The sequence below is a fragment of the Drosophila pseudoobscura genome, chromosome X (assembly GCF_009870125.1).
Source record: "Drosophila pseudoobscura strain MV-25-SWS-2005 chromosome X, UCI_Dpse_MV25, whole genome shotgun sequence".
Lineage (NCBI taxonomy): Eukaryota > Metazoa > Arthropoda > Insecta > Diptera > Drosophilidae > Drosophila > Drosophila pseudoobscura.
The window spans coordinates 49,007,869-49,033,870 of NC_046683.1; the positions used below are offsets into that span (position 1 = coordinate 49,007,869).

At 46.1% G+C, this 26,002-nt stretch overlaps 6 protein-coding genes across 8 annotated transcripts; 2 read left to right on the plus strand and 4 right to left on the minus strand.

Moving 5' to 3' along the window:
* On the minus strand, positions 1–2,151 carry Ugt305A1 (UDP-glycosyltransferase family 305 member A1). Its single transcript, XM_001353624.4, has 4 exons — positions 1,303–2,151; positions 826–1,238; positions 647–759; positions 1–593 (listed from the first exon to the last, which is right to left on the minus strand). Exons 1-4 carry the CDS (start codon positions 1,956–1,958, stop codon positions 60–62), a joined length of 1,716 nt encoding a protein of 571 aa, XP_001353660.3. The 5' UTR covers positions 1,959–2,151; the 3' UTR covers positions 1–59.
* Positions 2,152–2,936: 785 nt separating this feature from the next.
* LOC4813027 (uncharacterized) lies at positions 2,937–15,454 on the minus strand. Its single transcript, XM_001353625.4, has 4 exons — positions 14,610–15,454; positions 4,622–4,796; positions 4,428–4,549; positions 2,937–4,370 (listed from the first exon to the last, which is right to left on the minus strand). Exons 1-4 carry the CDS (start codon positions 14,622–14,624, stop codon positions 3,249–3,251), a joined length of 1,434 nt encoding a protein of 477 aa, XP_001353661.4. The 5' UTR covers positions 14,625–15,454; the 3' UTR covers positions 2,937–3,248.
* On the plus strand, positions 13,718–14,615 carry Dpy-30L2 (Dpy-30-like 2). The gene is made up of 2 exons (XM_001353626.4): positions 13,718–13,862; positions 13,924–14,615. The coding sequence occupies exon 2, from the start codon at positions 13,930–13,932 to the stop codon at positions 14,296–14,298; it is 369 nt and encodes a 122-aa protein (XP_001353662.3). The 5' UTR covers positions 13,718–13,862; positions 13,924–13,929; the 3' UTR covers positions 14,299–14,615.
* Positions 15,455–18,620: 3,166 nt separating the features above from the next.
* On the minus strand, positions 18,621–21,078 carry Rcd5 (microspherule protein Rcd5). The gene is made up of 3 exons (XM_001353627.4): positions 20,687–21,078; positions 19,902–20,625; positions 18,621–19,830 (listed from the first exon to the last, which is right to left on the minus strand). Exons 1-3 carry the CDS (start codon positions 20,974–20,976, stop codon positions 19,096–19,098), a joined length of 1,749 nt encoding a protein of 582 aa, XP_001353663.4. The 5' UTR covers positions 20,977–21,078; the 3' UTR covers positions 18,621–19,095.
* Positions 21,079–21,265: 187 nt separating this feature from the next.
* On the plus strand, positions 21,266–24,087 carry LOC6900612 (BCL2/adenovirus E1B 19 kDa protein-interacting protein 2). The gene is made up of 4 exons (XM_002134948.3): positions 21,266–21,554; positions 21,625–22,785; positions 22,847–22,957; positions 23,020–24,087. Exons 1-4 carry the CDS (start codon positions 21,550–21,552, stop codon positions 23,138–23,140), a joined length of 1,398 nt encoding a protein of 465 aa, XP_002134984.1. The 5' UTR covers positions 21,266–21,549; the 3' UTR covers positions 23,141–24,087.
* Gr64f (Gustatory receptor 64f) lies at positions 23,716–25,915 on the minus strand. 3 transcript variants are annotated; one of them, XM_033385199.1, is made up of 7 exons: positions 25,786–25,915; positions 25,641–25,726; positions 25,137–25,589; positions 24,811–25,082; positions 24,603–24,757; positions 24,291–24,543; positions 23,716–24,225 (listed from the first exon to the last, which is right to left on the minus strand). In XM_033385199.1, exons 1-7 carry the CDS (start codon positions 25,881–25,883, stop codon positions 24,133–24,135), a joined length of 1,410 nt encoding a protein of 469 aa, XP_033241090.1. In that variant the 5' UTR covers positions 25,884–25,915; the 3' UTR covers positions 23,716–24,132. The 3 variants fall into 3 exon arrangements, with proteins under 3 accessions (XP_033241090.1, XP_033241089.1, XP_015043005.2); XM_033385198.1 differs by having other exon boundaries at positions 25,137–25,726; XM_015187519.2 differs by lacking the exon at positions 25,786–25,915 and having other exon boundaries at positions 25,659–25,726.
* Between the last annotated feature and the right edge of the window lie 87 nt (positions 25,916–26,002).

Sequence of the window (26,002 nt, forward strand, 5' to 3'; positions counted from 1 at the left end):
TTATCCTCAGATATCGATTGATTATTTATTAGACAGCTTTTCTTGGGGAATACAGTAGTTTAATCAATGCTCATTTTTGTTTTGTCCGGAAGATTCTTGCATGGATGGCGCCCCATATTATTCTTTTTTGGAGGGGGAATGTGTTTTCCCTTTACTATACCAGTGCGAATTTCATATTCTTCCAAAGTCTCCCAAACCCCCACATTGCCGTCATCGTCGACAAATATCCTGCTCTGTATTTCCTCGGATTTCATTAACTGCAGCACTAAGAGGATCATATTGCACAAGAATACCAAGAGGGCTACAGCTGGAATGGCCAAAGTGTCCAGCGAGTGGGACACAATAAAGTTGACGGATGGCTTGGCGAGGTGGCTGTAGAGTTCGGGTTCGGTGATCAGATGCTCCACGTACCACACGGCCGTCCTTATCGGTGGCATGGGACGTGTGCGGAACTTGACTTGAGCCTTGGAGACAGCATTGGTGATCGCCTTATTCTGGAGGACCTGCTTGAGGGTTCTGGCCATGGTCATCTCGAAGAAAGTGTTGGTCGGGAGCACGACTCCCAGATTGCGTTCCTCGATGCGCTGGGCATTCTGCGGGAGAAGGAGGATGGTAAATGGAAATATCAAAGAATCAAAGGACCTACATTGAACTGTTCAAGTATCAGGGGGATAACCAGGACGGGAATAGCATAGTGGACGGCCTCTTGGAGGCTGAAGCTGTCGCCATGATTGAGGAAGCACTTCACCCTCGATTGGGCTGTGTATGAAAACATTTACATTTACAATCATTGACCTTAAAAGAGAATTAGGCGGAAAGACTTGCCTAGGATGTCCTGCTGCAGTCTTGCATCCACATGAAGGGTCAAAATATTGTCCATCTTTTCCGGCAGCTCATTCACATTCTCCACATTCCAGATGAAGCCGTAGGTTACATAGCGCTCGGCCATGAGCAACACAGCCTTAGTCCCGATCCCGAAGAACAGATCAATATGCGGAAAATTGATGTAGATAATGCCATCGATGAATTTATCCACGAACTTCTGAATATTCGGCGGTAGGGGCCTCGACTTGGTCCAAATGTGGAGTCCTCCCACTTCAATCACGCTGGCTGGCAGATTCTGGGCGTAATCCAGGGTCGAGTGGGTATTGAGTAGCACCAGCTTTAGGGGTGGATAAACATGGTTTTTGCGGACTAAGGCGCCCCTGGTAATGGGATAAATATCGGTCCATCGAATTCTAAGGCAAAGACAGTCATTAGTGTTTTCTCAATCTATATAAATCTCCTGGAGATCTCACTAACAATTTCTCCGCCAGATACAAGGCGCTGTTTTGGATGCGCCCTATAAAGTCCATGTTTTCGGGCAGCTGGCTTATAGGGTGTGGAATCTTTGCCACATTGATGGTGTCCTCGGCGCGGACCAGCGTCAATAGTTCCGATGTGAGCTTGCCGCCACTCACCCCCAGTATGGGGATTGAACGGTGCTTGGGCACCAGAGGTAGCAGACACTCCATGGTATTGGTGGCATCGGAGATGATCAGGTCCACGTCGGCTACCTCGTCGATCAGCTGGGCCCGCAACTTTGCCAGCACCGAGGACTCCATCACTGCTCGGCAGCTGCCCAAAGGAACCTCGTGCAGCACCATTAGCTGCTTCGCAGTAAAAACCGAGCTATACGAGGCCGTGCGACTGACGAAGTACTTTTGCATCACATCGTAATCGTTGGGCAGCGAGAAGACTGTGATACCTTCTATATTTTTTGTTGGAACTGGAGCAGTGCTCAGAACTGTGAGACTGTGTCCGCGTTCGGCCAGGGTCTCGAAGAGGGGCTGCATCCATCCCGGATTGTTGTGGCGGGCAGTGCCCACGAGACATAGTATATTGCCTGCTTTTGTCTCCATCGGCAGCCAAGTGAAGCTCATGACGAGCAGAGGCAGCAAGGAACACAACACGTTCATGGTTCGATGTTCCTCGAACAATAGATTCACTTACCGAGTGGTCTAACAGTTTACGGTTGTGATACGATTTGAATGCAGTTAATGGTGATGATTCTTATCCAACATCCGTTTGCGTAAAATTTGGGGAATCGAAAAACTGAGAAGCAAGAGAGTAAAAATCTAGTTTCAAGCGAACACTGCTTGGAATGAGGGATTATTAACTGATTACTGGGATCCCAATTTCCCCAAAGTCATAGATCCGCCCTGGGACATGGATCTAAGAAACCTAAGATCTCCTTGTCGCTTTGAAAATCCGAATGCAAACTCATGAAAGGCACAAGTAAATCCCTTGAAGCCAATCCCCTGGCTATTCCAAAAAACCATCCCCATTACATTGGCTTTTAAATACATAATTATTTATTTTATTAAAAAAAAAATATATTTCTTAAGAATTATACAAAGAACGGTCGTACTTTGCTAGAGGTTTCTTGGCAACGGGTGCTCATTCATTTATAAAAAAAAAACTTTCGCTATAATCTTAACAAGTCGCTTTACATTCAATGAACAGCTATTGGCAAAGAAACGTATCATGTATCGGGTTTAATCGTATCGTTTTTATCGTACATATTATGTGCTAAGGATTGGATAGCTGTGTTGCGATGGGGAGTGAGAGTGGGGCGGCGCGCTTTGTTTAATTACTTTTCGTTAATATGGCAAGATTAATACATGAAACGAATGCTCCTCCTCACTTCATCACTTTGCAGCACTTGTCAGAGTTGCATCTCACTTCAACACTTTACTTTGCAACACTCTACAATATTTGACAACACTTGTTTTCATTTGTTTGGGGAGCAGTGATGTGGTGGCTGTGAGTACCCCTAACGTATCTAGTTCTAGGCGCTAATTGCATACAAAATGTTCGTTTATAAATTAAGTTACATTTAAATGTGATTAAGCATTAAATTAATTAACACAGATGTCGTTTTCTTTATGTGTGTGTGTGTGTGTGTGTGTGTGTGTGTGTAAGAGATATAGAGCCATAGGGTGAGGAATCGATAGAGAGAGAGAATGTGATGCTAAAAGCGGGGATTATGTACATGGTTAATCTTAAGTGTTATTCTGAGGTTCTACGGTTAGTTTTGGTGCTTCATATGAGAGAGGCTCCACCAGGAGGCATAGCTTCGGCGAATGGGTCCACTGGGAGGCAGTGCTTCGGGAAGAGACTCGACCTTGGAGGCAGTGCTTCGGTGAGTAGGTGAATGGATTAGCTGGAGGTGCACCCCCATCTGTAAGGACACTACTGGGCGGACACTACTCGTTCACCAGCTGCGCGGGTCCCGGCTCATCGTAGGGCGCTCCATTCGCACCCACGTACTGATTGTTGTTCCTGTGGACGAAGCCTCGTCCCGGCGAGGCATTGTAGTAGACCACGCGACGGATGCCGAAGGGATCAACGTAGCCGAAGCTGCCGGCTCGCTTCCCATCCGCCGCGCTCGTCTCCTCCTCGTGGTACTGCTTCGGGAGGACATAGCGGAATCCGTTCCTGGTGACGCCCACACCATCGTATCCCGCGGCACTGAGCTCGTCCAAGTGATTGCTCTGCACCGGACGCAGGCGGCGGCGGTAGGCTCGGGATGGGAGCGGTGGCAGTAGTGCAGCCTCCAGGGAATTAACCTCCAGCGGAGAATTGGGCGAGTAGTATCCATACCCACTGTTGGAGGATGAGGGTGCATACCCACTCGTGGATAGCGTGGGTGAGGGCGCATAATTATACCCAGAGGCAACAGAAGGTGGGGCAACAGAAGGCGGTGCAGCAAAAGGCGCTGGAGCGGAAAATCCATAGGAGTCCCCTGCAGCAATGGGCGATGGAGTGCTCGCCACAATCCCAATGGCAGTGGGACGCGGACGCAGGCGGCGTCTATGCGGTGATCCCAAGGGTGGCAGCATTGAGAGTAGAGGCGGCTGGGGAGTCGTGGAGCTGATCACCGATCCGAATCGTCCGTGGCCAAAGTCCCGATCCGCCTCTGCATCATACACGTTTATGGCATTGAGGCCATTGTCCACGGGCTCTGAATTTGGCTGAATGTGCACCAGGGGCGAGTGCTGACCGGACAATAGCTGGCCCCTTGCCCGAGGCAGCTCGTCTGGATAGTGATCGAATCCCAGCTGGGACTGCGGCTGGATCTTGGCCGCCTCTTCTGGCGGCAAATAGTTCAGCTTTCCCACTCCTGAATCCACCAGCGGATCCAAGTCAAGCTGCAAATCCCGAGGAGGTGATTGAGTGGTAGTCGAAGTGGTGGAACTAACGTAGCCATAGGCGGGCCTTTGGTAGCCGCCAAATGTGTTTCTCGAACCAGAACCAGAACCAGAAGAACCACCATCGACCAGAATGCCCGATTGCGCAGGCGCTGACTTGGTGGATTTGATGGCATCCTGTGGGGCAAACGAATCGTGAGAGGGGTTAAGGGGAGAGCGGGAGCATAGACCTACCTCAATGGGACGTCCCTGGCCCACATAGATGGTCTTGGACTTGAGGATCCTATAGCCCTGTTTGTCGGCTATGTAGTCCTTCTGCCGCAGATACCCTGCCGCATCGATCCATGCCTCAGTGCCTGTCAGGGGGCGATGAAAGCAAACAAAAAGGTGAATGACCATCATTTATGGTATTGCTGCAGTCCACTCACCTATGACAGTGCCATCCTGGAGACGCTTCTCCTTCCGGAACTGTCCGTTGTCCGTCTGGAAGCGGAAATACCGCTCGGGCCCCTCGTCCGTCTGGATGTGGTACTGACTGGAGCTGGGACTTTGGCTGGCTCCAATCCCCGAAGTAAACGCTGCCAGGGCAACGAATGCCAGCAGCTGCAAGAAAGCGTTAATGTCGTTGATTAGTAAAAACTGCTCCAAATGGGGGGACTGGACAAACAAATAGCATCCGTAGACAGCTGCCTCGAGCCCCCAAAGAGGCAGCAGTCAATCAGTCGGTGGCTTTCCGGTGGGGCAGCTTTTAGGGGCAGGCACGTTTCAGAGTCAAGGTGACAGAGTTGCAGTTTCTGCTGCTGTTGCTGCTGCTGCTGCTGTTGTTGTTGTTGTGCAACATGTAACATACAACTTGCAGCAGCAGCAGAGCTGCGTGCGGAAACGCGGCATGTGAAAGTGTTTTTGCAGCAACCGGTTCACCACTGCGTATGCGTTATGCAGATGAGATTTCGACTGGGATTGGCTCACGGTTAAGGTTGACTGCCGCATTAAGATTCTTTTGGCCAATTATTCTACCACCCGCACGTTTCAGCATTACGCTGCTCATTCCGTCATAAATATCATCAACATCTCCAAAAAAGGCAGTGGGAGGAGTACTCTAAGTCGAGACTGGAGGCTAATTTTCGACTACGCTGACATTTTTATTATAATTTCGTGCTCGTTACCCGCTTATTATTCATCTACCGGCGACTCTCCCTCCATTCTGGCAACTTATGGCGCTTTAATTAATTGTTGAAACACATTTATTTCGGAATAATTGAACCGCAAAGAATGAACTTCCTTTAATGGCGGGGTCGGAACATTGCTCTGCCTTTTGCTTTGGCAGATATGCTCCTACATGCAAATACCCTTATTGATTTATGGCCATAATGACTAACACCTGTCACAGGTAACACTATCCATCATTAATTACGGTTTGCACAAAGAAATATCATCGATTACATCAGCGGGAGAGAAGAAAGGTGTCTGTCTGAAAGTCCAACACTTTCTTTAATTTGTTTTTCGGGGAAGTGATGGAAGGAATGAATTGTACATTCATTGGGTATTATTCCCTAATTGATATACGTTTGTATATCTCTACCTCTTTTTTGCAACAGAAACGAAAGGTACTTGCCAGGCATACTCAATCTCTTAATCAACATCCATGAAAGATACAGCCACAGATATATTTCGAAGATCCAAAAAGTTAACTTTAAGGGGAAGTTGTAGGGGAAGTTTCTTGTAGGTTAATTCCCATCATCATCTACAGAAGAAAGGGTATACGTAGATCCCTTTGCTACAGTTTTATCTCCTTCACTTTCTCATAGACAAGAAGCCACTCACAATTACTCATAATTCGCTAGGTATTCGCGTGTTAAGAGCCAGCATCCATCAGAGTTTGAGATTTATTAAATCAGCTAACGCAATGAAATAAATTGCCAACAAATTATTGCGGCCATTTCCGCTGTCTATGGCCAAAACGAGAGTAAAAGTGGCAGCCAACGTGGAGCGTGGAGGCTCCCTCAATGGAGTGCCAGAGCCAGAGACCCCCCCGATATGGCAGACATCCAGTTACCCAACCGGTTGGCGGCTACCCCAACGCGGACTCCAGTGCGGGATCGGGCCGAGCCTGGAGCTGTAGCAACATATGTTGCAGCTAAAGCTGTTGTTGTTGTTGTTGATGTTGTGGCAGTGTCTGCGGTTACGTGAGAATCGCTGGAGACGACTCCCGGCAAAAGCGGACTCCTTTTGGGCGCGAGAGTGTGGTGCGCGCCTTAAAACCCAAAGAAAAAAACAAAATCAAAAGTGGAAAATCACGTTTTCCTTTGGCGCGCAATTTTGTTACACTACAAGGCACCTTGTACCCTGGCCCAGAAGAGTATAATGATTTTGAGGAGGTGTTTACCATAAAGAGGAGGAATATATAGTACATTACTTCCTATTCAAACATATAATATATATATGTATTTTCTTTATTCATTATTGATAAAAATAGTCGATTTCTTTGGAGATCGCAATGCTATCTGGCTGTAACTTTCCACAGATCTTTATTTTTCTCATGCAAAGGTCTTGGTCTTGGCCAAGACCGAATTACTATATCCTACAGCTTTGCCTTAAACTGTATCATATACATCTTCCAAAAGCACTATTCCTAAAGGGTATCTCAAACTTCTTCCTCGAACGGTAGCCTTCCTTTCTTCTAGTTGTTTTGGTGGTGGCTGCCGCTTGTCGAAATGGTAACACAAAAAACAAAAAACCAACTAATGTTGCGCAACAATCTCCCCCGCTCCATAAACCTTCCCCCTTCTCAGTACCACCCCTCCCTCCTTCTGTAATTTACGCAACATCTCAAATTGCCCCAAAAGCTGACCCCAAAATAAGAAAAAAAAAACTCAAAAAACTGAACAAAGAATTCTGCAAAAAAAATGTTAGAAACAAAGCCATAATTTGGGGGCCCCCCCGGCACGGCACCAACTCTGCCCCACGAATGACCTTCACTGCCCCACTGCTCACAGTTTTTTAATTAAAATTCACTTCAATTATGATCCGTTTGCTCTGAATTTACTGGAGCAGACCAGACCAGAGCAGATCAGACCCATGGGATAGTTGTACGATGATAAATGATCCAAGGAAAATGGCAATTCGATGGCTGCCTGCATTCTGAGCACGAACAAAGAGCTAATGAAGCCCCAAAGCCCCTTTCAAATCGATACGGTTTCATAGCAAAACTCATGTGGCTATCGCATTGGATTCGGACTCGGGGTTTGAGATTCAGGTTTGGTTTGCGTTTTGGGTTGGTTCCGATTGAGTTTTTGGGGAGTGTTTTGTGTTTTGCATACTCGCCATCGCCATCTCGCTGGGAGAGTGCATGTTTCGATGGGTTTTCGTTTCCCAGTTTACACATAATTAATGCGGCGGATGAATGCTTCCGGCATGGTGAGTGCAGTCATGAATCATGTGGCATGAAAACCCATAGAAAATATCAGGCAATGTAATCTAGTTTAGGATGGTCATAAAAATTGGGGAAAACACCAAAATGATTCACTCATTGAAAATATGCTTCCCTTCCCTCAAAGTTCAAGCAGTTTTTGTTTGTCATCACGGATTTTGGTGAATAAAAACTATAAGTGTATATAATTTAAGAAGTAATTATGGGACATTTCGGTTGGAATTCAAGGAAAATGTGACACAAGAAATATCTAGCTCGAGGCACAAACTTTGTAGAAAAACCAAGCTGATTAATTTAAATAATGATCCTCCCAAACAATTCCAAACAAATAATTTTCATAGCACAACTAAGACTATAATTCTATATAATTTATAAGATAATCATGGGATTCAAAGATATGATTCATTTGTCTACGAACCACAGAAAAATGTATTTACATGCCTAAACGGAAGACTTAAGGAACAAACTGGGCAATAAGGAAGCCAGATCTTTGGTGGAAATTACAATTTCCAATAAGTTAAGAAATATTTATGACATTATAAGCAAGAATTCAAAAATCATATGACAAGCCCACACAAATTAAAGAAAAGTGAACTATTTAAAGGCTAGAATCTTCAATGATTCATTTGCCATACAACTCCCTTGAAAACATTTCGCTTTGAACAGACATTGAGCAATGCTCTGCTGATCATCCAAGCAAATAATAATTTCTAATTGCTTACATTCCATATATGACATCAACAGCAGCAACAACAGCAACAACAGCAGCAGCATTCAGCGAAACCCGAGACTATAGATTCAACTAATGAAACATTTCATTAGACACAAACGATTCCAAGAATGTGACCCACAACAGCATCAGCAGCAGCAGAAACAACTATTGAATTACACTTGGATCCATGCCGAAAGAGATTCGGGTTGGAGGAGAGAGAAACACCCACATAGTACGATGACTGAAAGACAGACAGACAGACCCCGCTGTCAGATTTCGAGCAGAGCCGCTGATTTTTCGGCGGTGGCAAGCAGCTGTGTGGCAGCCAAAATTGTATTAAATTTCATTAGATCTTTGACTTTTTGTAACTGCAAAAATAAACGAAGAAAAAAGCGCCTGGCCTTTTTTGGTCAACGAATTTTTTGGCTGCGGCACTTCCTGTTTGTCTTGGGGCACCACCAAAAAACAAAAAACAAAAAACAAAAACAAACACTGCGAGTATAGAGAAATAGTGTAAGCGGTTATACAATTGAGTTGAATGCTGAACCATGCCTTAGCTGTTAAGGCTTCAACTATGGTTTCAGTAACAGAGTGTGGGCTTTCGTAGAACCCGCCCCTCAATCAAATCAGCCACGCAGCGTTCGCAGAGAGCTGCCTGCTGTCCGCTGCTTGTCTTGTTTGTTCCATTCAAAAGCCATTCAATCAGATCGGATTCTAAAGAGATTCGTACGCCTTCGAGTGATCTGTTCCATAGTCCGGTCGCCTGCATTTGTTGCTAACGTAACCCAGTTTTCCATTAGCCAGCTGCTGTCCAATGCTAATTCTTATAAATACGAGTAACACTTCTCAGATTCTTCTCTTTAGCATCAGGCCAAACCCATTCGGAAGGCAAACTTGCATCACATCTCAGTTGTGGCCAAGCTGAGGGTATCCCCCATTCGATTTGCATCAGAGATTGGACTCGAAACACTGACTGGCAGGCAGTAGCATTGCATCATATCCCCAGCTGCTCTCCATATTTGTGGCACTTGGGGTGTGATACCTGCAGCCGCCACAAAGAGTGTTGTGTTGCGTGAATGCTGCGAGTGTTACGAGTGTGTTATGGGATGTTATGGGTGTTATGGGTTGTAAAGTGTGAAATCCGCATAGCTCTCTAGCAGTCACGCATGCCTTTGAGTAGAACAGAATTGCCCCAAACATAGAATTGATATGATAATCATGCAATTGCCATGCATTGGACTGACTGTCAATTGTCAGTGGGGGCTGTCAAAACAAATGTTCATCATAAAAATTATTGAAGCACAAATGGTAATGTGTGTGTTGCGGTTGTGTATGGTAATGCAGGCCCGATGCAAGCATGCCTCAAGGTCATCCAGAAGCGACGAACGTGGGCGGACGGCACACACCTCTAGAGCTTTGAACCCCTGAAGCAGTAGCGAAGCGGCGCTTCCGACAGTTTTCATCCATTTTTACATGACACATTTATGGAAAAACGTTGCATAATGAACACTAATGGAAGTGCGTTGCATAATGGGGCCACAAGAATGGCAGACAGAGCTTTGTGTTCTGTGCCCAATTTTTCGAGGCGTGAAAGAGGCATGATTGGGCCGGGCCGTTGTGTAATGGGCCCCCTGATGAAGGTCGACATTGCCATTAGGCGGAGAGCAAAAGCAGAAGCAGTAGCAGCACCAGTGGCAGTGGCAGAGTGTGGTATCCAAGTGGAAAATTCATTCGATGTGACGCTGACTCTGACTCTGACTCATCCTCCTGTGTCTTTTGGCAAGTTCGTGTCTTGAGTCTTTTGTTATTCGTTTTGGTTTTTCGCGCACTTCGCGCTTCGTCGCCAGAAATGTTTCCGCAATTTTTGGCACTGCACTTGGCAGCTCTTTGGCAGCCCTACTGTCCCTCCGGTTTTGCTCCAATTTGTCACAGTTTGGCGCCCAACCTCCGCCCCAAAAGAAGTGGATTTGGGGCCACAGTAACGAAACGAAACGAAACCAAACCAAATCGAACTGAACCGTTGGTTGGCTGGCCAACGGTTGACATTCGGCCCCAAAAGAGAGTGAAAGCTGCACGAAGAGCTGCCGCTGCCGCTGCCGCTGCCACTGCCACTGCCACTACCGCTGTTGCTGCCTGCCATCGAATTAAGTTTCAGATCAGGCTCCAACTGCTGCTGGCACTTCGATCCGTCGACATGGGCCAATGCAAGTTGTTTCATTGCTCGCCTCGCTCGCTCGTGTTTTAATTTTCGTGTTGTTCAAAGTCGATTTTCATTGTCAGCCACGGGATGGGGTGGAAGGGGTGTGTGAACCGTGCGGGCATGCAACTGTTTGCTGGGCTTCTTCTTTTTTAGTGCCGCACAAAAATGCTAAACCGTATTTCATAATTGCGCCTAGCACTTGGAGCACTTGGAGCACTCGCGATGCACACATATTAAGCGAAATTAATCACAGTAATTGGTGGCAACAGCTCTGGCTTTGGCTTTGGCTTTGGTTGTGGCTCTGTTTTGTGGGCTCTTACTTGAGCTGCGTGTAAATGAACTCCGTCTGGCGCGTAGCAAACAGCTGTGGGAAAAGCACTTTTGGCAGCAGAGCTGAGGCGCCATCTGTGTCAGCGTTATATGCAAAAAAATTCCTAAAAAGCCAACGCCAAACTATGTCTAATAATTGTGTGTTTACTTTCGAAATCGAAATGCTGATGGTGATGGTAATAGGAATTGGAAAATTGTGGAAAAAGGGCCAGGCCATGCCATGCCCCAGTGGCGGCAGCTGACTTTGGCATACTTTCGTTGCCATGCCAAATGATTAGCATCTGTGGAACTCTGCAGCGCCTGCAGCTACTCCTCCTTCAGCTTCTGCTCCTCTCATCTGGCATTCAGCTCATGCCACATGCGTGGGACTCCACTGAAATATGGGTACCCATACCCATACCCATACGAGTGTGTTTCTCTGGCGACATTGTTTCGCGCTGTCAGTTCTTGTGTGGGCATTATGTCTGGGTTGCCTCGTTTGCAGTCTTACAAAAGCCAACTGGCAGCTTGTTGGCAGTTGAAACTGTCAGTTTTGTTGGGCGACAGACAGCCAAATGGAATAATAGAAAGAGCTGGATCTAGTAGAAGGATTCCTTAGATATCGATATAGTTCGAAGCGGTATTCTGTCACATATCAATTGATAGAAGTATTCCTTACAAATCAGTTCACTTCTATGGCTTATTATAGCTTTATTAGCACCCCCAGAACATCACCATCATCATCTGGTGTTGCGCTTCCCACATCACTCACTCGGCGAATGGCTGACCCGTCCCCTCCCCCGCGATAGTTATGGCTGTGACCCGCCTTTGGATCCGCTTCCCATTCAGTGGCAAAAAACAGCAGCTGTCTCTAATTTGTTTTAAAAGCCATTAAAAAAAGTGCAAAAATATATTCTGCGAGATCTCTATCTTCAAGGCGCATAAGGGGGCAAAATCGTGTGAACCACACGGAATACCCAGAATCGAGTCAAATTAGCCAGCTCTATCCATCAAAAGGAATTGGGTCACTGATCTATAAATATTATACGGAATTTCTTCAAAAAGTTGCAGCATCATTGGCCAAAAATGTATGCGTGAAATGCAGAAAACAAAACGCCAAAGATAAAAGCCTAAGGCTAAGGCGGTTATCCCATTGGAAATGATATTTAATAATATGTAATTGTGAAATGAAAAACATGAGAAACAGAAATCAGTCGCAGACGAACGAAGCTATACTCGTATATCACATCTGCGGGAGAGTTCATGCGTCCATTTTTGGGAGGGGGGAAACTTGCATAATTACTGGACGCTGTAGAGGTGTCCGTCTTTGGTGTCTGTCTATATGTCTTTGGGGCTTGCCGCCTGAGAAGAGAAATGTGAGACAAAATGGCAAAGACAATTTGAATTCATTTCTGTCACTTAATGAATCGTTAGGGCCTGGCCTGGGCTGGCCAGTGGCCAGTGGCCATTCCGCCATCTCCTCTCAAGGTCACATAAATAATAAAAGTAAAATGTGGCAAGTGATTCCACTTGCTAATTAATTCAGTTGCGCTAATTTTGGGTTGGTTTCTTTTGGAAGCGGCAAAAACTCATTTGCATATGCTTGAAGAACTGGGGCTCTACTTATCTCTCTGTCCCTGTCTCTGAAGACCTTTGCGCAAGTAGTTCCCTTCAAGTTCCCTTGTCGAGAAAATGTTGCCCACGTGCTACTGCCCACTCATAGATACACTCATCTTGTATCTGAATACAGCACTATCATCTTCCTCTATCATCATCCGTCACTCTTTCGATGCCGATGCCGATGCCGATGCCAGTGACCTTTGCTTTTGGCTCTTGTTTTTCATTTTTCACTCACATTTTTGTGGCTCTGCCAAGAGGAAGATCAATATCTGGGGGAAGCCGCCATGTAATGCACGATTTCTGTTGAAACGCCAGACAATTGAGGCCTCCGTAAAACAGTTAAGGAATAGCGTTAACGCTGCCCTCCAGCCCATTCCTCTATTGCTCTGTTGCTGTTTTGATCGAGTCTCTCTATTTATATTCAAATTTCTGGCAAAATAATCTCTAATATGGGTCAAAAACTACAGGTTTTCACGTTTCTCGTAGCGAAATATGTGTTAATCGCTTCCCATGAATTATTCAATAGATTTTTGTTTTATTTTTTTTATAAACAGAGACAGATCTATCGTATTGGCTAGATGAAATGATAGTGGAGGAAGGAGAGGGATTGTGTTTGTGATTTACAGATGCCAATTAAGAAAAGTGTTTACAAAGATAATCAAACAATTTATCTGGCAGATTCTATGTATCACTATGATGAAAATCAAATAGCAATAAATCTGTAGAACACGGTGGAGGGGAGTTATGAATAGATTGAGGAGTCCCCAGACCGGCACTCCAAAGTTTTAAACGAAATTAGGGCCACAATTTATGACAATTGCCCAATGCACTTGATCAACAAAAAACAAACAAAAAAAAGCCTCTTAATTACTTGGAGTCTACTTGAGAGATAATTGCGGATTGCGGTGGACTCCCCATCCAGTGGCTAGTGGCTGTAAATCAAAGCATGAGACAGCGCGACGAGGCTCTTAAATTTCGGATGCTTCTCATAAATTGTTTGGGGCGAGGTCAGGCGGATGGATGGGTGATAGATGAATGGCCAGAGGGATTTACGCTCTATCTACGAGCTGATTGAGATTCGAAATTTATGGGAAACCTTTGAATGATGTCACCAAGGAATTTGGCTAAGCAAAATTCAGGAAAAACACACCAGAAAGTAGGCCTTGACTTTGAACTTCAAACTGTAGAGTTTTCGAGAAGGAACTTGGCTAAATAAAATTAAAGAAAAACACACCAGAAAGTAGGCCTTGACTTCGAACTTCGGCATAAAATTTGCGATGTGCCTGGGAAATATCTACGATTTTTCATTCCCTTTTCAGTAGTCGTACGGAGCAGAGCTCCGAAAATAAATTATTTCGAAAACAAAAATATTTAAAAAATTTAAAAAAAAAAAAATCGGTAAAAACAAAAGTGAAAAAAAAATTTAATTTGTATTAAAAAAAAAAACTTTATTTTTTAGACAGTGATGCCTTTTAACGGCAATGTTTTCCCCACCGATGCACCGGCCTCACGCATTTCCGCCGGTGGATCTGGTGCTGGAACTGTAAGCGGAGGTGGAGATGGCACTGATTTCTCCAGACCGAACTCAGCCGCCCGTGCGCACCCCCAATCGTTGGATGAGGGAGCCGCACCGTTTGTGACCTGTCGCAAGCCGCGACTGGATCTCAACTCGCTGCCAGTGCGTCAGTATCTCGACCAGACGGTGGCCCCCATACTGCTGAACGGACTTCAAGCTTTGGCCAAGGATAGGCCCGAGGATCCGGTCAGCTACCTGGCCGCCTATCTGATGAAGAACAAGAACCGCTGCGACGAGCTGAACCCAGAGTTCATGTAAACCACACACTACACTCTACACTAGTATCTAAAGAATTCACAGTAACAAGTACACAAACGCCGATTGCCTCAGGCCCCCAACCGCACACATATTTTGTTGACAACATTGACTTTTAAATGCAACACAATCCAACACAGCTGGAAGTTCCCAGTCTCCAGCCAATCACACATACATAGTTTTAACCAATGTTTAGTGTCTCCAAAGTGACGACCATAATTATTTTATTTGTCCACGACTGCTATTCGCCGATTTTATAGATCATTGACTTTTACACAATTTATCGCAAATTAAACAATTGTTAAAACACTCACCAGACAGATCTTCATGATGGTTTTTTTTTCTTTTTTTTTGGTCTTCGGTCCCTTCTTTCAGGCACAACGTTGAATTAGTAAGTAATTTGCAATTTTCTTCTGTTTTTCACGCTTGCCTTCACACGCACAATTTTGCTCCGAATTTTACTCGTATCTTTTGCCAATTTCGGCAACCCTCATCGCCAAAACATTCGACTGTAATAATAATTATCCCAGGGAGAGATGAGATCTCCAAGTGTGTTCCGCCGCTCAATTAGTTCCGCCGCTCCAGAGGGAGAGGGAGTGAGCGCTGCTGATGGGGCCTGCTGCTCCAGCAGAGATGAGTGTTTTGAAGAGAATTGCACTTCCGATTGCCGACGACCCACGCGAGATGCAATCTTCAGATTCGGTTTCGTTAGTTTTGCGGTGGTTCAAGCTTCGCTTCGCGTCGCCTCCGTGGTGTCCGTCTGTACAGCTCTCTGGCTCGATTGCCACTAAATTCGCAGCGTGCTTAGTTGACGGTTTAAAAACTTCAAATTCAAATCGAGAAACGGTTGGGTATTCGGTCGGAGCTCGTTTCCAGCCCAGCACTGCGATTCGGCAGCGAGTCGATTCGTGGATCGTGTCTGACAGAGCACCAGAGCGCGGTGTCTGCAGTGTCTACAGTGTCTACAGTGTCTGCCGCAGCCCAGAGAGGGGTCTACGGTGCCTGCTAGAGCCCAGAGCCAGAGCGGTCTCTAAGGTGTCTGCCGACTGGTGGCTGATGGTTTTTTGGTCTGTTTGGTTCTGGGCCCGGTGTAATCTGCTTGGGGGCAAGTACTCTAAGCCGATTTCTTTGCTGCCTCGGCCCACCCGCAGTTGTCACGCGCCAAAATCGAACTTGTTCCGGCTGCCTGGCTCTTAGACTTACATCAGATCTACTCTGCTCAGATCTCCCCTCCACATATGTGAATAGAACACTTGGAATAATTAAATCTAATTGCAAGGTATCGCACCTCAGTCCAAAGATCACTTCACTTCACATCACATCACATCTCTCAGTGCTCCTCCATAATGCATAATAAGTGGGGGTGGGGGTTGCTCGACTCGATGCGATCTCTTATGGGAAGGTATCGCGTTTTCGAAAGGGTCTTTGCATTTGGCCTTGGTATTCGTTAGATCTTGAAGTGCGAAGCGGAGCCAGCCGCCAATTGGAGTGAAGTCTCGACAGTTTCCGATCAGTTAAAAACTTATTAAAAATATTTCGTTTTTGGGCAATTTTTATCGCTCAATATCCCTCAGGCGCTAGACGAATAATAAACATATCTTAAAATACAAATCTATTGGGGCGATTCGCAGGTTGAGTCAGCAAATCAAATAATCAATAGACGAAGGGGAGCGAAAGGCCAATGGCGTTAGAGCGATTGGGGAAATACCCTTCTCCAAATGAGAGGGTTGGCTTGGGATTCTTAAGGGATTCCTTGATTCGATTTGTCATGGTTATTTAAAGAGCGTCTTTTCTTAAGTTTTGGCCCGGAATGTTCTTGGGAAAGAGTAGAAATACTATGATATATGGAACCTACGAACCCTTCTTTGCAGAATGGAAACTCTCGACAAGAGTATGGATATAATATTCATAATCCATTAGAAAAATAGGAAAAGACAAAGCATTAATAAAACAGCAACCCACGTCGATAATAAAAAGTCTGAGCAAGCAAATGTTTTTGTATGGCATATCCATATCTATTTGTATCTCGACTTCAAGCTCGACTTAATTAAAAAATCAAAGGCGTTGTAATTATTTGTCTCGCCTGCAAAAAAAAAAGTATGAGTATCTGTCGCTCTGGGAGCGAGCGGCACTCGGCGGTACGACGACAACAACCCTCGAGATCTTAAGACCCGAAAGTGGAGTTGCAAATTGAACTTGCTTTATTTTGGCGCCACAGAGATACGAGCTACGAGTGTGTGTGACGTGATGTGGAGTGCGTGGGTGAGTGGCTGCCGACGCCACCGCCGCCGCCGTCTAATGGAGCAGAGAACCTCAAGGCCCCCTGTTTCGTATCAATCCATTCAACTGTGAGGCTGCTCCATAGGCTGTGCCACCGATCTCGATGGATGCATTGGATGGCTGACGTCACGCCCGTCGCCCACAAATGAAATCATTTTCCTCACCCTCACACTCACACTTACACTCGCATGTGGTTCGGGCAGCGACAAAGGGGAGGGGAGGCATAGGTGAAATAAATCAGCGTGCATTCCATGAATAGTCACAGCCCAAAAGCTAGAGATACAATATATTTGCCAGCCAGTTCAATAAACAAAACTACGGGGAATTATAAATGCAGTGCACACCCGACGCTGACTTTGACGGCCCACTGTGCGTATGAGCGACGCGGAACAACACGCAGTAGTGTTTTCGACCTGCTAGCTAGAGTATTATTTATGCGTTACATGCAAAACTCGACAAAACCAATACCAAAATTTGAATATTTCACATGACGCATGCGACATGCACGTCTACGACAAATGTCGATCCACACAGCCCCCGGAGCCGACAATTGAAATGAAATTGATTGAAATGCGATTAGCAAAATGAATATCAAAGCTCCAAAACCGTTTTACAGAGTTTTCTGCTTTGTTGAATAATCACACTTATGGCAGGGACTGTACTAGAGGGAAGGCAGACCCCATGATTTTGGCATATCGAAGTCGATTGGTAGCCTATTTTTATGGCCTTACATCGATTGTTTTTGGACAATTTTCCTGCAAAGTCACGAAACTTTTGACAATTTTGTTATTCACTTCATATAATTCAATGAGATAATCACACTATTATGTCACCCTGAACTGGAGCAATCAATGGGTGCCGTGCCTACAGGTGTCTTTTCCCCGCACAGATCTCTGACACTTGGGTGATCTCAGCCCAAGAAACTGTGAAAGTTCTATCGAGAGACAGAGACCCCCACGCAACGCCCCAACCAGCATAGATTCTCGTACATATGTATGTATGTGAAATGAAGATCCCATGTAGTGCTCCACTTCGGTCGCGCCGACAAACAGCATGACCTACGCTAATAGAGAAGAGAAAGAGCCCCCAAGACGGGCTTCAGACTAATTTTAGCAGTTGCGACATCGCCAAAATATCGGAATATCGGACCACAACAGCAACAACGACAACAACAACAAAAGTTCGGTGAACTGCACAAAAGATATAATAAGACAAAGCCAAGCTTCATTAGCTCTCCCATCATCAACTTGGGCATCGGGAAAAGAAAGCAGCAGCAGCAGCAGCAGAACACACCACCAACACCATCCATCCATAGGTCCATTCCATCGATTGGCTCTGAGATCAGATGGCGAACAAAAAAATGCACACAAATCAACGTTAGAATTTGGAATTCCAGGAGAAACAAAGCGGAGAAAGATGGAGAAGCTGGAGAATGGGATGGAATGGGAGAACTTGGACGGACCAAGACCAAGACCACGAAATTCTTGGTATGGCCAAAAAGTAAATTGACTTTTTATAGACAGTGACAACAATTAATTATATTTTAATATGCTGCGCAGCTTGCATGGCCCGACAGCTTATTAGTTTATAGTATCAACAATACAAATTAAAGATCGAAAGACCCAAAGCGAACCCAAAACAGAATCCGAATCCGACCTCGAAGAAAGGCCGTCGCTTCTGCTGCTGCTTTGGCTGCCAGAAAGTCATCGAACTTTCTCCGTGTGGTTCTTTTTGGCGACTAATTTCTATATTATGTGTCATGGTCCTCGCCTGTCAGTCGATTAATTAATTATTTTAACAGCAGCCATCATTTATAACCTTTGCTATCGGACTGTTTCGGGGAGTCAATCTCCCCTTGGAGTCGCCCGATCTGTTACAATTTGTAAATGGAACTTGGGAGTTCGCAGAGTTCGCAAGGTCGAACAAATTTGCCCAAACACAATCGGCGGCTATTAAGTGCCGGCCCCCCGGTAGGTTCCTTCCCAGATGGAAGCCCGAGACCATGTCGCCACACACAACTGAGAACTGAAAACATAGAACAGAGATCTTAGACAATCGCGTGAGCAAAAGTTCCCAACAGACGCGGATCTTTATTTGCTTAATTCACTTTGTAAGCGACGCAGCGCTGGTGACATGCAAATAGAATGGTTATGGATAGATGGTTATGGTGTCTTAGCAGCCACTTTCGAGAGTCTGAGCTGTAATTAATAGCAGCTTACGAGTTAGCCGCAAATTAACTCCATGACATTGACGCTGTTGTGAAGTTGTGGCGGCACGGCGTAGGTGTCTTGAGCCAGATTCGATGCGGCGGTAGACTGTGGGCCGAAAATCCGGGAGATTGGAACTCTTTTCCATTTCCCCTTAAGAACTCTGGCTTCCATTCGATTGGAGGCGTTGCGATCGTCGACTGTTAGCTCCTCAGGTGGGCGTCACATTAGTTTATGATGTTACACATATTGATTTTTCATTCTGAACACTAGACTTATGGAATTAGATTTTAATGCGACACTCATAGGGGAGCTAATTAAGGGAATTCGATGTCTTGGCGCTCTCATGGCGTATGGCATTGATCAGCTCGTAGTTAACCAGAAAAGTTAGGCGCAGTCCGCACATCTCCATGATGCAGTTGTGAGCGAGTCGCGTCTTCATGCCCGTCAGCAGAGGCGTACCATTGATAAAAATGGCCCGCTTGCCCTCGTTGGCAATGAAGAAGTCGCCATTGCTGCGCAGCTTGATGGTGCCCTGGCGACGAGAGATTTTTGCCGCAGCACCCTCCAGCGACAGATCCACATCAATCAAATAGTCCTTGGCATCGCGTCCGAATGTAATCTCCTTGGAGCGCATCAGATAGCGCACCTTACGGCCGCACAAACAGGCCAGAGTCTGGTTGTCGAACTCAGAGGCAGCTGTTGATCCTAGCACAGAGTCCACCAGGACGCCCCAACGTGACAGCTCGTTCTCCAGCACGCGAATGTCCCGCTTGTTGCGGCGATCCGTGAGAGCCCTCTCCATTTCCAGCGCTTCGTCACGCGGCACATTAACATCATTCTCGAAAACCTGTTCTTCTGCGTCGGAGAAGCTCAGCAGCGTCTGCTCCAAGCCATGGAGCGGCTGTACCACCTGGTCCGGCAGCAGACTGTACTGCTTTAAGAGCAGCCAGTGGTTGTGTAGCGATTTGGCGGTGCGGGCGTAGTAGAAAACACCCGCATTCTTGTCGAGCAGCTTCTGGAAGTGCTCCAGCTTGGGGGTTTCAGTCTGTGGGATGGGGGAGTCCATGTATAAGAAACTGCTTTTCTTAGTCAGATTCACATCATATCTCTACTTACACTACTGATGGTGCCCAGCAGTTCCTCCTCCTGGGTACTGTACGGGGCCTTTCGCTGTATGGACTCGACCATTTCGGGGTGCAAATTGCGCATAGCGGAGACGGCAATCCGCGACACTGCCGGTTCATAAAGCAACGCATACCAACGTTGCTGGAGCTCCTGGGCCGTAAACTTGCACGAGAACTTCACACCGCGATGGATTAACCGCAAATCGTTCGTCTGCTGAATGCCGATGATCAAAGCCATGTCGTCGCAGGGTTTCCAGCGTCCCAAATCTTTGGTGGCTAGCTGTGCCAAGGGACGGCCATTGCGGCGCTGTGACCTCTTGCTGGTCGGCCGCCCGGACCGAACAGTCGGTCGTCTATCGGTGGCTGGAACACGTTCCACGACTGGCTTCGGAGTCACTGGCACAACTAGAGGCGTTGGTGTGACTGGCGGTGCAGCAGTGGGCGTGGCCGGGGAAACAGAGGCCACTGTGCCACTTGGAGTTCCAGGCAAAAGGCATTCCACTAATCCCTGTGTAGGAGGGGTCTCTAGCATGGGAGCGGGTGCCGCATGCATATTAAGAGATGTGGGTATTCCCATCAGAGCTGGATAGTTTTGCGAACTGGTGCGTGGCCTGTCCCTGCGGCTAGGGTCTGTTCCTCCACGACTCGTGGGCACAGTGATGTTGTACTCGACGATTTCATCATCAAAACGTTTCCGTTTGATGGTGCGCGAGGAGCTATCAAGCGGAAAGATTACTTAGCAAAAGTTTGGGGACAGGATAATGTTTTCTGACTCACCTTCTGCGCTTCTGATCATTCTGCAGTTCAATTGGAAGATTGTGAATCGGATTTCGCGGAGGAGTTGTCGCCGTCACTGCCACTGTCGAAGTCGCTGTCGCTGTCGCCGTCGCTGCCACAGTCGTCGCTGCTACAGTCGTCGCTGTTGTGGCTGCTGCAGGCGTCGCTGTCAAAATGGAAGTCACGCCTATGCTGGAAACAGGGGACGAAATAATTGGGGGAACAGAAATGCTCTGAGTGCGGACAGGCACTGTATCGGTATTGTCAACGACAATATGTGCACCTTCCATTGCAATTATTATAGTCTTATAAAAAATTTTAATTTTTTTTTCACGACGCCACAACAATGTGAAGTAGAGATGCAGTGTGACCGCGGATTTATCGATAAAATATACCGTCCGACCACCAGAAATATACCGAAACATACCGTCTAATTTTCAAAATATACCGTAAATATACTGACGAATTCAAGTTCTATTATACATATTCCTCGTTTTTGATCGGCTCTCAGCCCTGCCCACATCATTTTATCCAATTAATGAATCTATTTTTTACTTGACTGGTTTATTTTAAATACTTGCTCATGTTGGATTTTGCCAAAAAACGGTTTTAGCGAAAAAGGTCAAACAAAAAAACCTTAGAGTAATCGTTTCTATTGCTCAATTCTGATATTTCGTTGAGTAATGTTGGCAACTCTAGATTGGGCCCAAAAGAGGAAAATTTGTTTACAACAAAAATAGAAAATTAAGCTACAACAGCTGACTAATTAAGCAAAGCGACTGATGCACTGCCATTATTTAGCATTGCCTAGATGAGTGGGCAAGCCAATTTTCACACAAGCTATTCGAAAAACACTGGGAACTATGAGGTAAAGCGCTCCCCCGCCAACACACAAAACAATACATCCGTCCCACTACATATGACTAATCGATTTACAGTTTTCATTACGCGGAATCGGAATCGTCGCAGTCAGAGAGCAAAATGGACATCTCCGAGACGCCCACGGACTCGACGGGCATCTCCCCGCTGGCCGATGAGTGTACGCAGGACACTACGCCCCAGGTGAAAACCATTCTGGAGGAAGAAAAAGACACCAAGACGAGCGCTACCCTGGACAATAGAATAATGCGACCGGAGCTGCTGTCCATCGAAACGATGCCACAACGACAAATCATTGAACGCACGCTGGCCAACAGCCACCCGCTGATGTCACCGACGAACACAGACTCGGACTCTGAGCCGTTTCAGACCAAGCGGAACAACTTTCCCGACGTAGTACCCGCCACCGAGGCGGCCGTGCAGGCGAAGAACACACTGAACCAACAAGCCCCCCGCAACAAGCCGCAGGATGCCAAAGTCAGTCTTCTGAGGACCAATAGCCCCGACATCCTCAGCAGCGAATCGGATGCGGATGTTTCGCAGTACCTTGCTGCTGTGGAGTCCAATTTTCAATCCGTTTCCCTGCTGCCTAACTCCAATGGCAAGAAGACGAAGCGCGGCAGCACTCTGCCTGGTGGCGAGGACATCTCAAGCCTGGACTCTATCTCAAACCATAGCTTCGATGATGATGAGGATATCGAACACAATCTGGCGTCGCTGAGTCCCTCGAGCTCGCTCATCGACGGCCTGGATGGGGAGGACGATGACGATGAGTGCGAAGGTCCTGAACTACTGCCCGACAATGACGATGATCTGGACCTGGATTTTGGTCTGGCCACAACGCCCACGCCACACACTCCGGCTGCGGCGACCCTACCACAGTATTCGGCTGCCGAAGAGCGGCGCGATTCACGGAATTGGCAGAAGATCACACTACCAGATGGACGCACGCGGGAAATCGACATGCGGGTCATCGAGCCCTACAAGCGTGTGCTGTCACATGGCGGCTATCTGAAGTCTGGCGGTCAGAATGCAATAGTCATTTTCTGCGCCTGTCACTTGCCGGATCGATCGCGGGCCGACTACAGCTATGTGATGGACAATCTGTTCCTCTATGTGGTCAAGACCTTAGAGCAACTGGTGACAGATGATTATGTCTTAATCTACTTGCATGGCGGCTCTAATAGGCGCAATGTGCCGCCCTTTCCATGGCTGAAGCGGTACGTATATACATGATATCCGATTATCTTATCATTGGATAAGGCCTTTTTGCCCCTTTAGATGCTATCAACTGCTGGATAGACGCTTGCGCAAGAGTCTGAAACACATGTATTTGGTGCACCCAACCTTTTGGATCAAGTCATTGGTGTGGATGGCACGTCCGTTTGTCAGGTGAGCATCTAAGCACAACTATTTCGTTTTGCCATATTGGGAATTTCGTATATTCTTGGTAGCACAAAGTTCTGGCGCAAACTGATTTATGTAAAATCTCTGGAGGAGCTGGGTCTGCATGTGGCTGTGGAGAAGGCAGCCATTCCGGAGAAGGTGAAGCAGTACGATGCCAAGCGACATTGAGAATCTGCAAATACTCTCTAGACTTGTTTCATTCAAACGCAAAACACTCGCCATTTGTGTTTCAGCATTCCCCATCTTCATCCACTAATCGATTATTTGAGCTATCCCTCTCTCCCTCTCGCTATGCTTTAATTTAAGATCTCAATCTTTGTGATACTTTGTGTTTGCCTTCTACCAGACGTAGCTCTCATATCCTACTTCCCCTGCGCGAGTGTGAAGCAAGAGGAAGCGTTTTAGCAAAACATCGAACAAGTTTTTGTAGTTCTTTATTGGCAGCCGTACAATTGTATTAGTAGACACATGCATATGCACACGCGACATGTGCTAGGATTCCTATACACATACATATAGATATCATAGTAATTATCATGTAGCTTCCGCTTCATACAATACAATATTCATATATTTTGTAATGGGAAAACAGACATCATAAGCAACCAGAAACCACCAAAACTTCCGAACATGTTACCTTTTTTGTGTAGTTGCAAACAAAAAAACGAACAAAACGAGACGACACGGGAAAACTGAATTTAAACATAAGTAATTGAAAATCTTTAGCTGAATTTTGCATTCACTGCATATTGTATATTCCCCGAGCTGTTTCGCCACCGCACGACCTAAGACCACTGAGACCCCATGCCAGTAAATCGTAGGTTGCACCATACACATACACACACATAATCGTAATACTCGTACTCGTATCCACCATCTGTAGGAAGCCCCGTTTAGTCTATAAGTGATACAATACATATATAGTGACCATTCTTGAAGAACGTTTGATATTTGTAAAGTCTACACACGCGGAACACATGTAGAATCTCTCTCTCTCTATAGATGGATGATAATCTGACGTACAATTTAGGCAATATAACCGATTGATATTACGGTCGACATTTTGTTGGTTTCCTTTAATTGCTTCAAACAATAATAATAATAATAAAGTGCAAGATGATTTTTTTTTATTTATTATGCAAATAAAACCCTCTCTCAACTTAAGAGTAATAGCTCTGATTGCAATCCCACAAATCGTTATCCTCGTGGAACTGGATAAGCACCAGCTCATAGGTAACAATGGTGCCTGCCACCTTCACAAAGAAAAATTATATTTATAAAGATATTCCATTCCAGAATCGATTGTAGGTTTACTTACACTCAACACCAACTTCCGTGTGAGATGGAAAAACTTCATTCCACTGAGTGCCACCTCATCGTTGATTACCTCCTCCGAAAAGCGCTTGACCTCCGGACACCATGAATCCTTTGGCACGCAGCGCAGATATCTCAGGGTTAACCGCGACTCGTCGTGGACACTGGCGGAATACAGAGACACAGCCAGCGTGCGGCCAATGAGGAATATCAAAGAGAAGTAAAAGTAAACGGCATGGGCCACCGAAGGCATTGTGCTGAAAATGGCAAAATGCATAAATGAACACGCAAATGTGCCAGAAATCATTGTACAAACTTCAGGCTACGCAGGAGCTGGACGCATATGAAGTAGAGGTTGTTCGAAAAAGACACCATTGTGATGAGGGAAATGGCATCGTCCATTTTGTCGCACAAAACGCAAATGTTTCGGTATTGAATGCGACGCTCCGACCAGTACGAAGGCGCCATGTGCTAAATGAAGATACAATGAATGGCGAAGGAGGAAGGAGAACTATTCCACTCACCATTCCCTTAAAGTTCCTCAAGTCATTGTTTAGCTGTCGGAACTTTGCTGCCAATCCAATGCTGACAATCATCACAAACATGTCCATATAGTTCCATATAAACGTGGAATAGACATTCTGGAACTTTCCCCACAAGGCCAGGGCCGTGGAGTAGCTGGTCACGTAGAAGATCTCATCGTTGGTGCGAAGAAAATAGTTCTTGATGGGATCAGAGGTGCTATTGCAATATCTCGCATAATGAATGGCCGATATCATGCTGAGTAGGTGCTCAGCTGTGGTTAAAAAACAAAATTTATAATCATTTCTCAATTATGTACACATCTTACCAAAGGAAAGCATCATTCCCACAAGCATAACCATTCGAATGGTGTGTCCCATCTGGCCTTTTCCCACCTGCGATGGATACTGCGGCAAGCCCTGCTCTACTTCGTGCCAGTACATCATCAAAGTGGGCCACTGCTGCGCCAACCTGAGAGCCACAATGAGAACCAACAGCACAGAGCCACGAAAGATGATGGGCTTGACGCTATTGAAGCTAATGGGATTGTTCAACACCTTAAACAGGGAGAGTCCAAAATTTGCCAGACTTGAGGCGATGAATACCAGGCAGAAGCATGTGCGTACGTTGCGCCAGGAGAAGCTGAGATCTCCAGGATGCTTGGCCGTCACTCCCTTTACCGGCATCATGGCAAAGAACTCGGCCACGAGCAGAACCCTGCCCACGGCCTGGTGGAAACTGCCTTCGCTGAGAAATGTTTCCCTCGTGCCGCCAGGAAATTCTATGGAAATATTTCTATTAGAGACAAAAATGGAGGATGGGGCTTTGCTACTTGTCGGTCGTTTCCTACACTCATACTCCGAATGCTTTTGATTTTTGTAGGCATCGCAGTTCTCTTCAATGACTTTCTTGCGAGCACTAATGGATTGAGATAATATGTGATTAATTATACAATTATAACTATTTCATCATTTTACCTCTCGTGCATCACATCAAGTTTTCGCGTCAAGGATGACCTCGAGTGCTTCTTTAAGCGACGGAATTTTCGTTCGAGCTTTGCAGGCAGAAATTTCATGCTGCGTTCCGGCTGTGTCCAACTCCAAAGGACTACTGCGGAAAAAAGGCTGCTAGACTAGCGAATTTCCATTTGCAATGCGAATGGCCATTAAAAACACCTGTTGTTTTCAGTTGTCT

Bases quoted from the DNA above. Each gene is read 5' to 3' on its own strand.
- Ugt305A1 (XM_001353624.4), bottom strand. From the start codon at position 1,958: ATGAACGTGTTGTGTTCCTTGCTGCCTCTGCTCGTCATGAGCTTCACT. The intron at 760-825 runs GCAAGTCTTTCC...TTTCATACACAG, and splicing joins ACTGCAGCAGGACATCCTAG to CCCAATCGAGGGTGAAGTGC. The intron at 594-646 runs GTAGGTCCTTTG...CTTCTCCCGCAG, and splicing joins TGATACTTGAACAGTTCAAT to AATGCCCAGCGCATCGAGGA.
- Dpy-30L2 (XM_001353626.4), top strand. From the start codon at position 13,930: ATGCCTTTTAACGGCAATGTTTTCCCCACCGATGCACCGGCCTCACGC.
- LOC4813027 (XM_001353625.4), bottom strand. The intron at 4,550-4,621 runs GTGAGTGGACTG...GCCCCCTGACAG, and splicing joins CCAGGATGGCACTGTCATAG to GCACTGAGGCATGGATCGAT. The intron at 4,371-4,427 runs GTAGGTCTATGC...TTTGCCCCACAG, and splicing joins GCCAGGGACGTCCCATTGAG to GATGCCATCAAATCCACCAA.
- Rcd5 (XM_001353627.4), bottom strand. From the start codon at position 20,976: ATGGAAGGTGCACATATTGTCGTTGACAATACCGATACAGTGCCTGTC. The intron at 20,626-20,686 runs GTGAGTCAGAAA...TCCGCTTGATAG, and splicing joins AATGATCAGAAGCGCAGAAG to CTCCTCGCGCACCATCAAAC. The intron at 19,831-19,901 runs GTAAGTAGAGAT...CCCATCCCACAG, and splicing joins TGCTGGGCACCATCAGTAGT to ACTGAAACCCCCAAGCTGGA.
- LOC6900612 (XM_002134948.3), top strand. The intron at 22,786-22,846 runs GTACGTATATAC...TTGCCCCTTTAG, and splicing joins CCCTTTCCATGGCTGAAGCG to ATGCTATCAACTGCTGGATA. The intron at 22,958-23,019 runs GTGAGCATCTAA...TATTCTTGGTAG, and splicing joins ATGGCACGTCCGTTTGTCAG to CACAAAGTTCTGGCGCAAAC.
- Gr64f (XM_033385198.1), bottom strand. From the start codon at position 25,883: ATGAAATTTCTGCCTGCAAAGCTCGAACGAAAATTCCGTCGCTTAAAG. The intron at 25,727-25,785 runs GTAAAATGATGA...TCAATCCATTAG, and splicing joins CTTGATGTGATGCACGAGAG to TGCTCGCAAGAAAGTCATTG. The intron at 24,544-24,602 runs GTTTGTACAATG...TGCCATTTTCAG, and splicing joins CAGCTCCTGCGTAGCCTGAA to CACAATGCCTTCGGTGGCCC.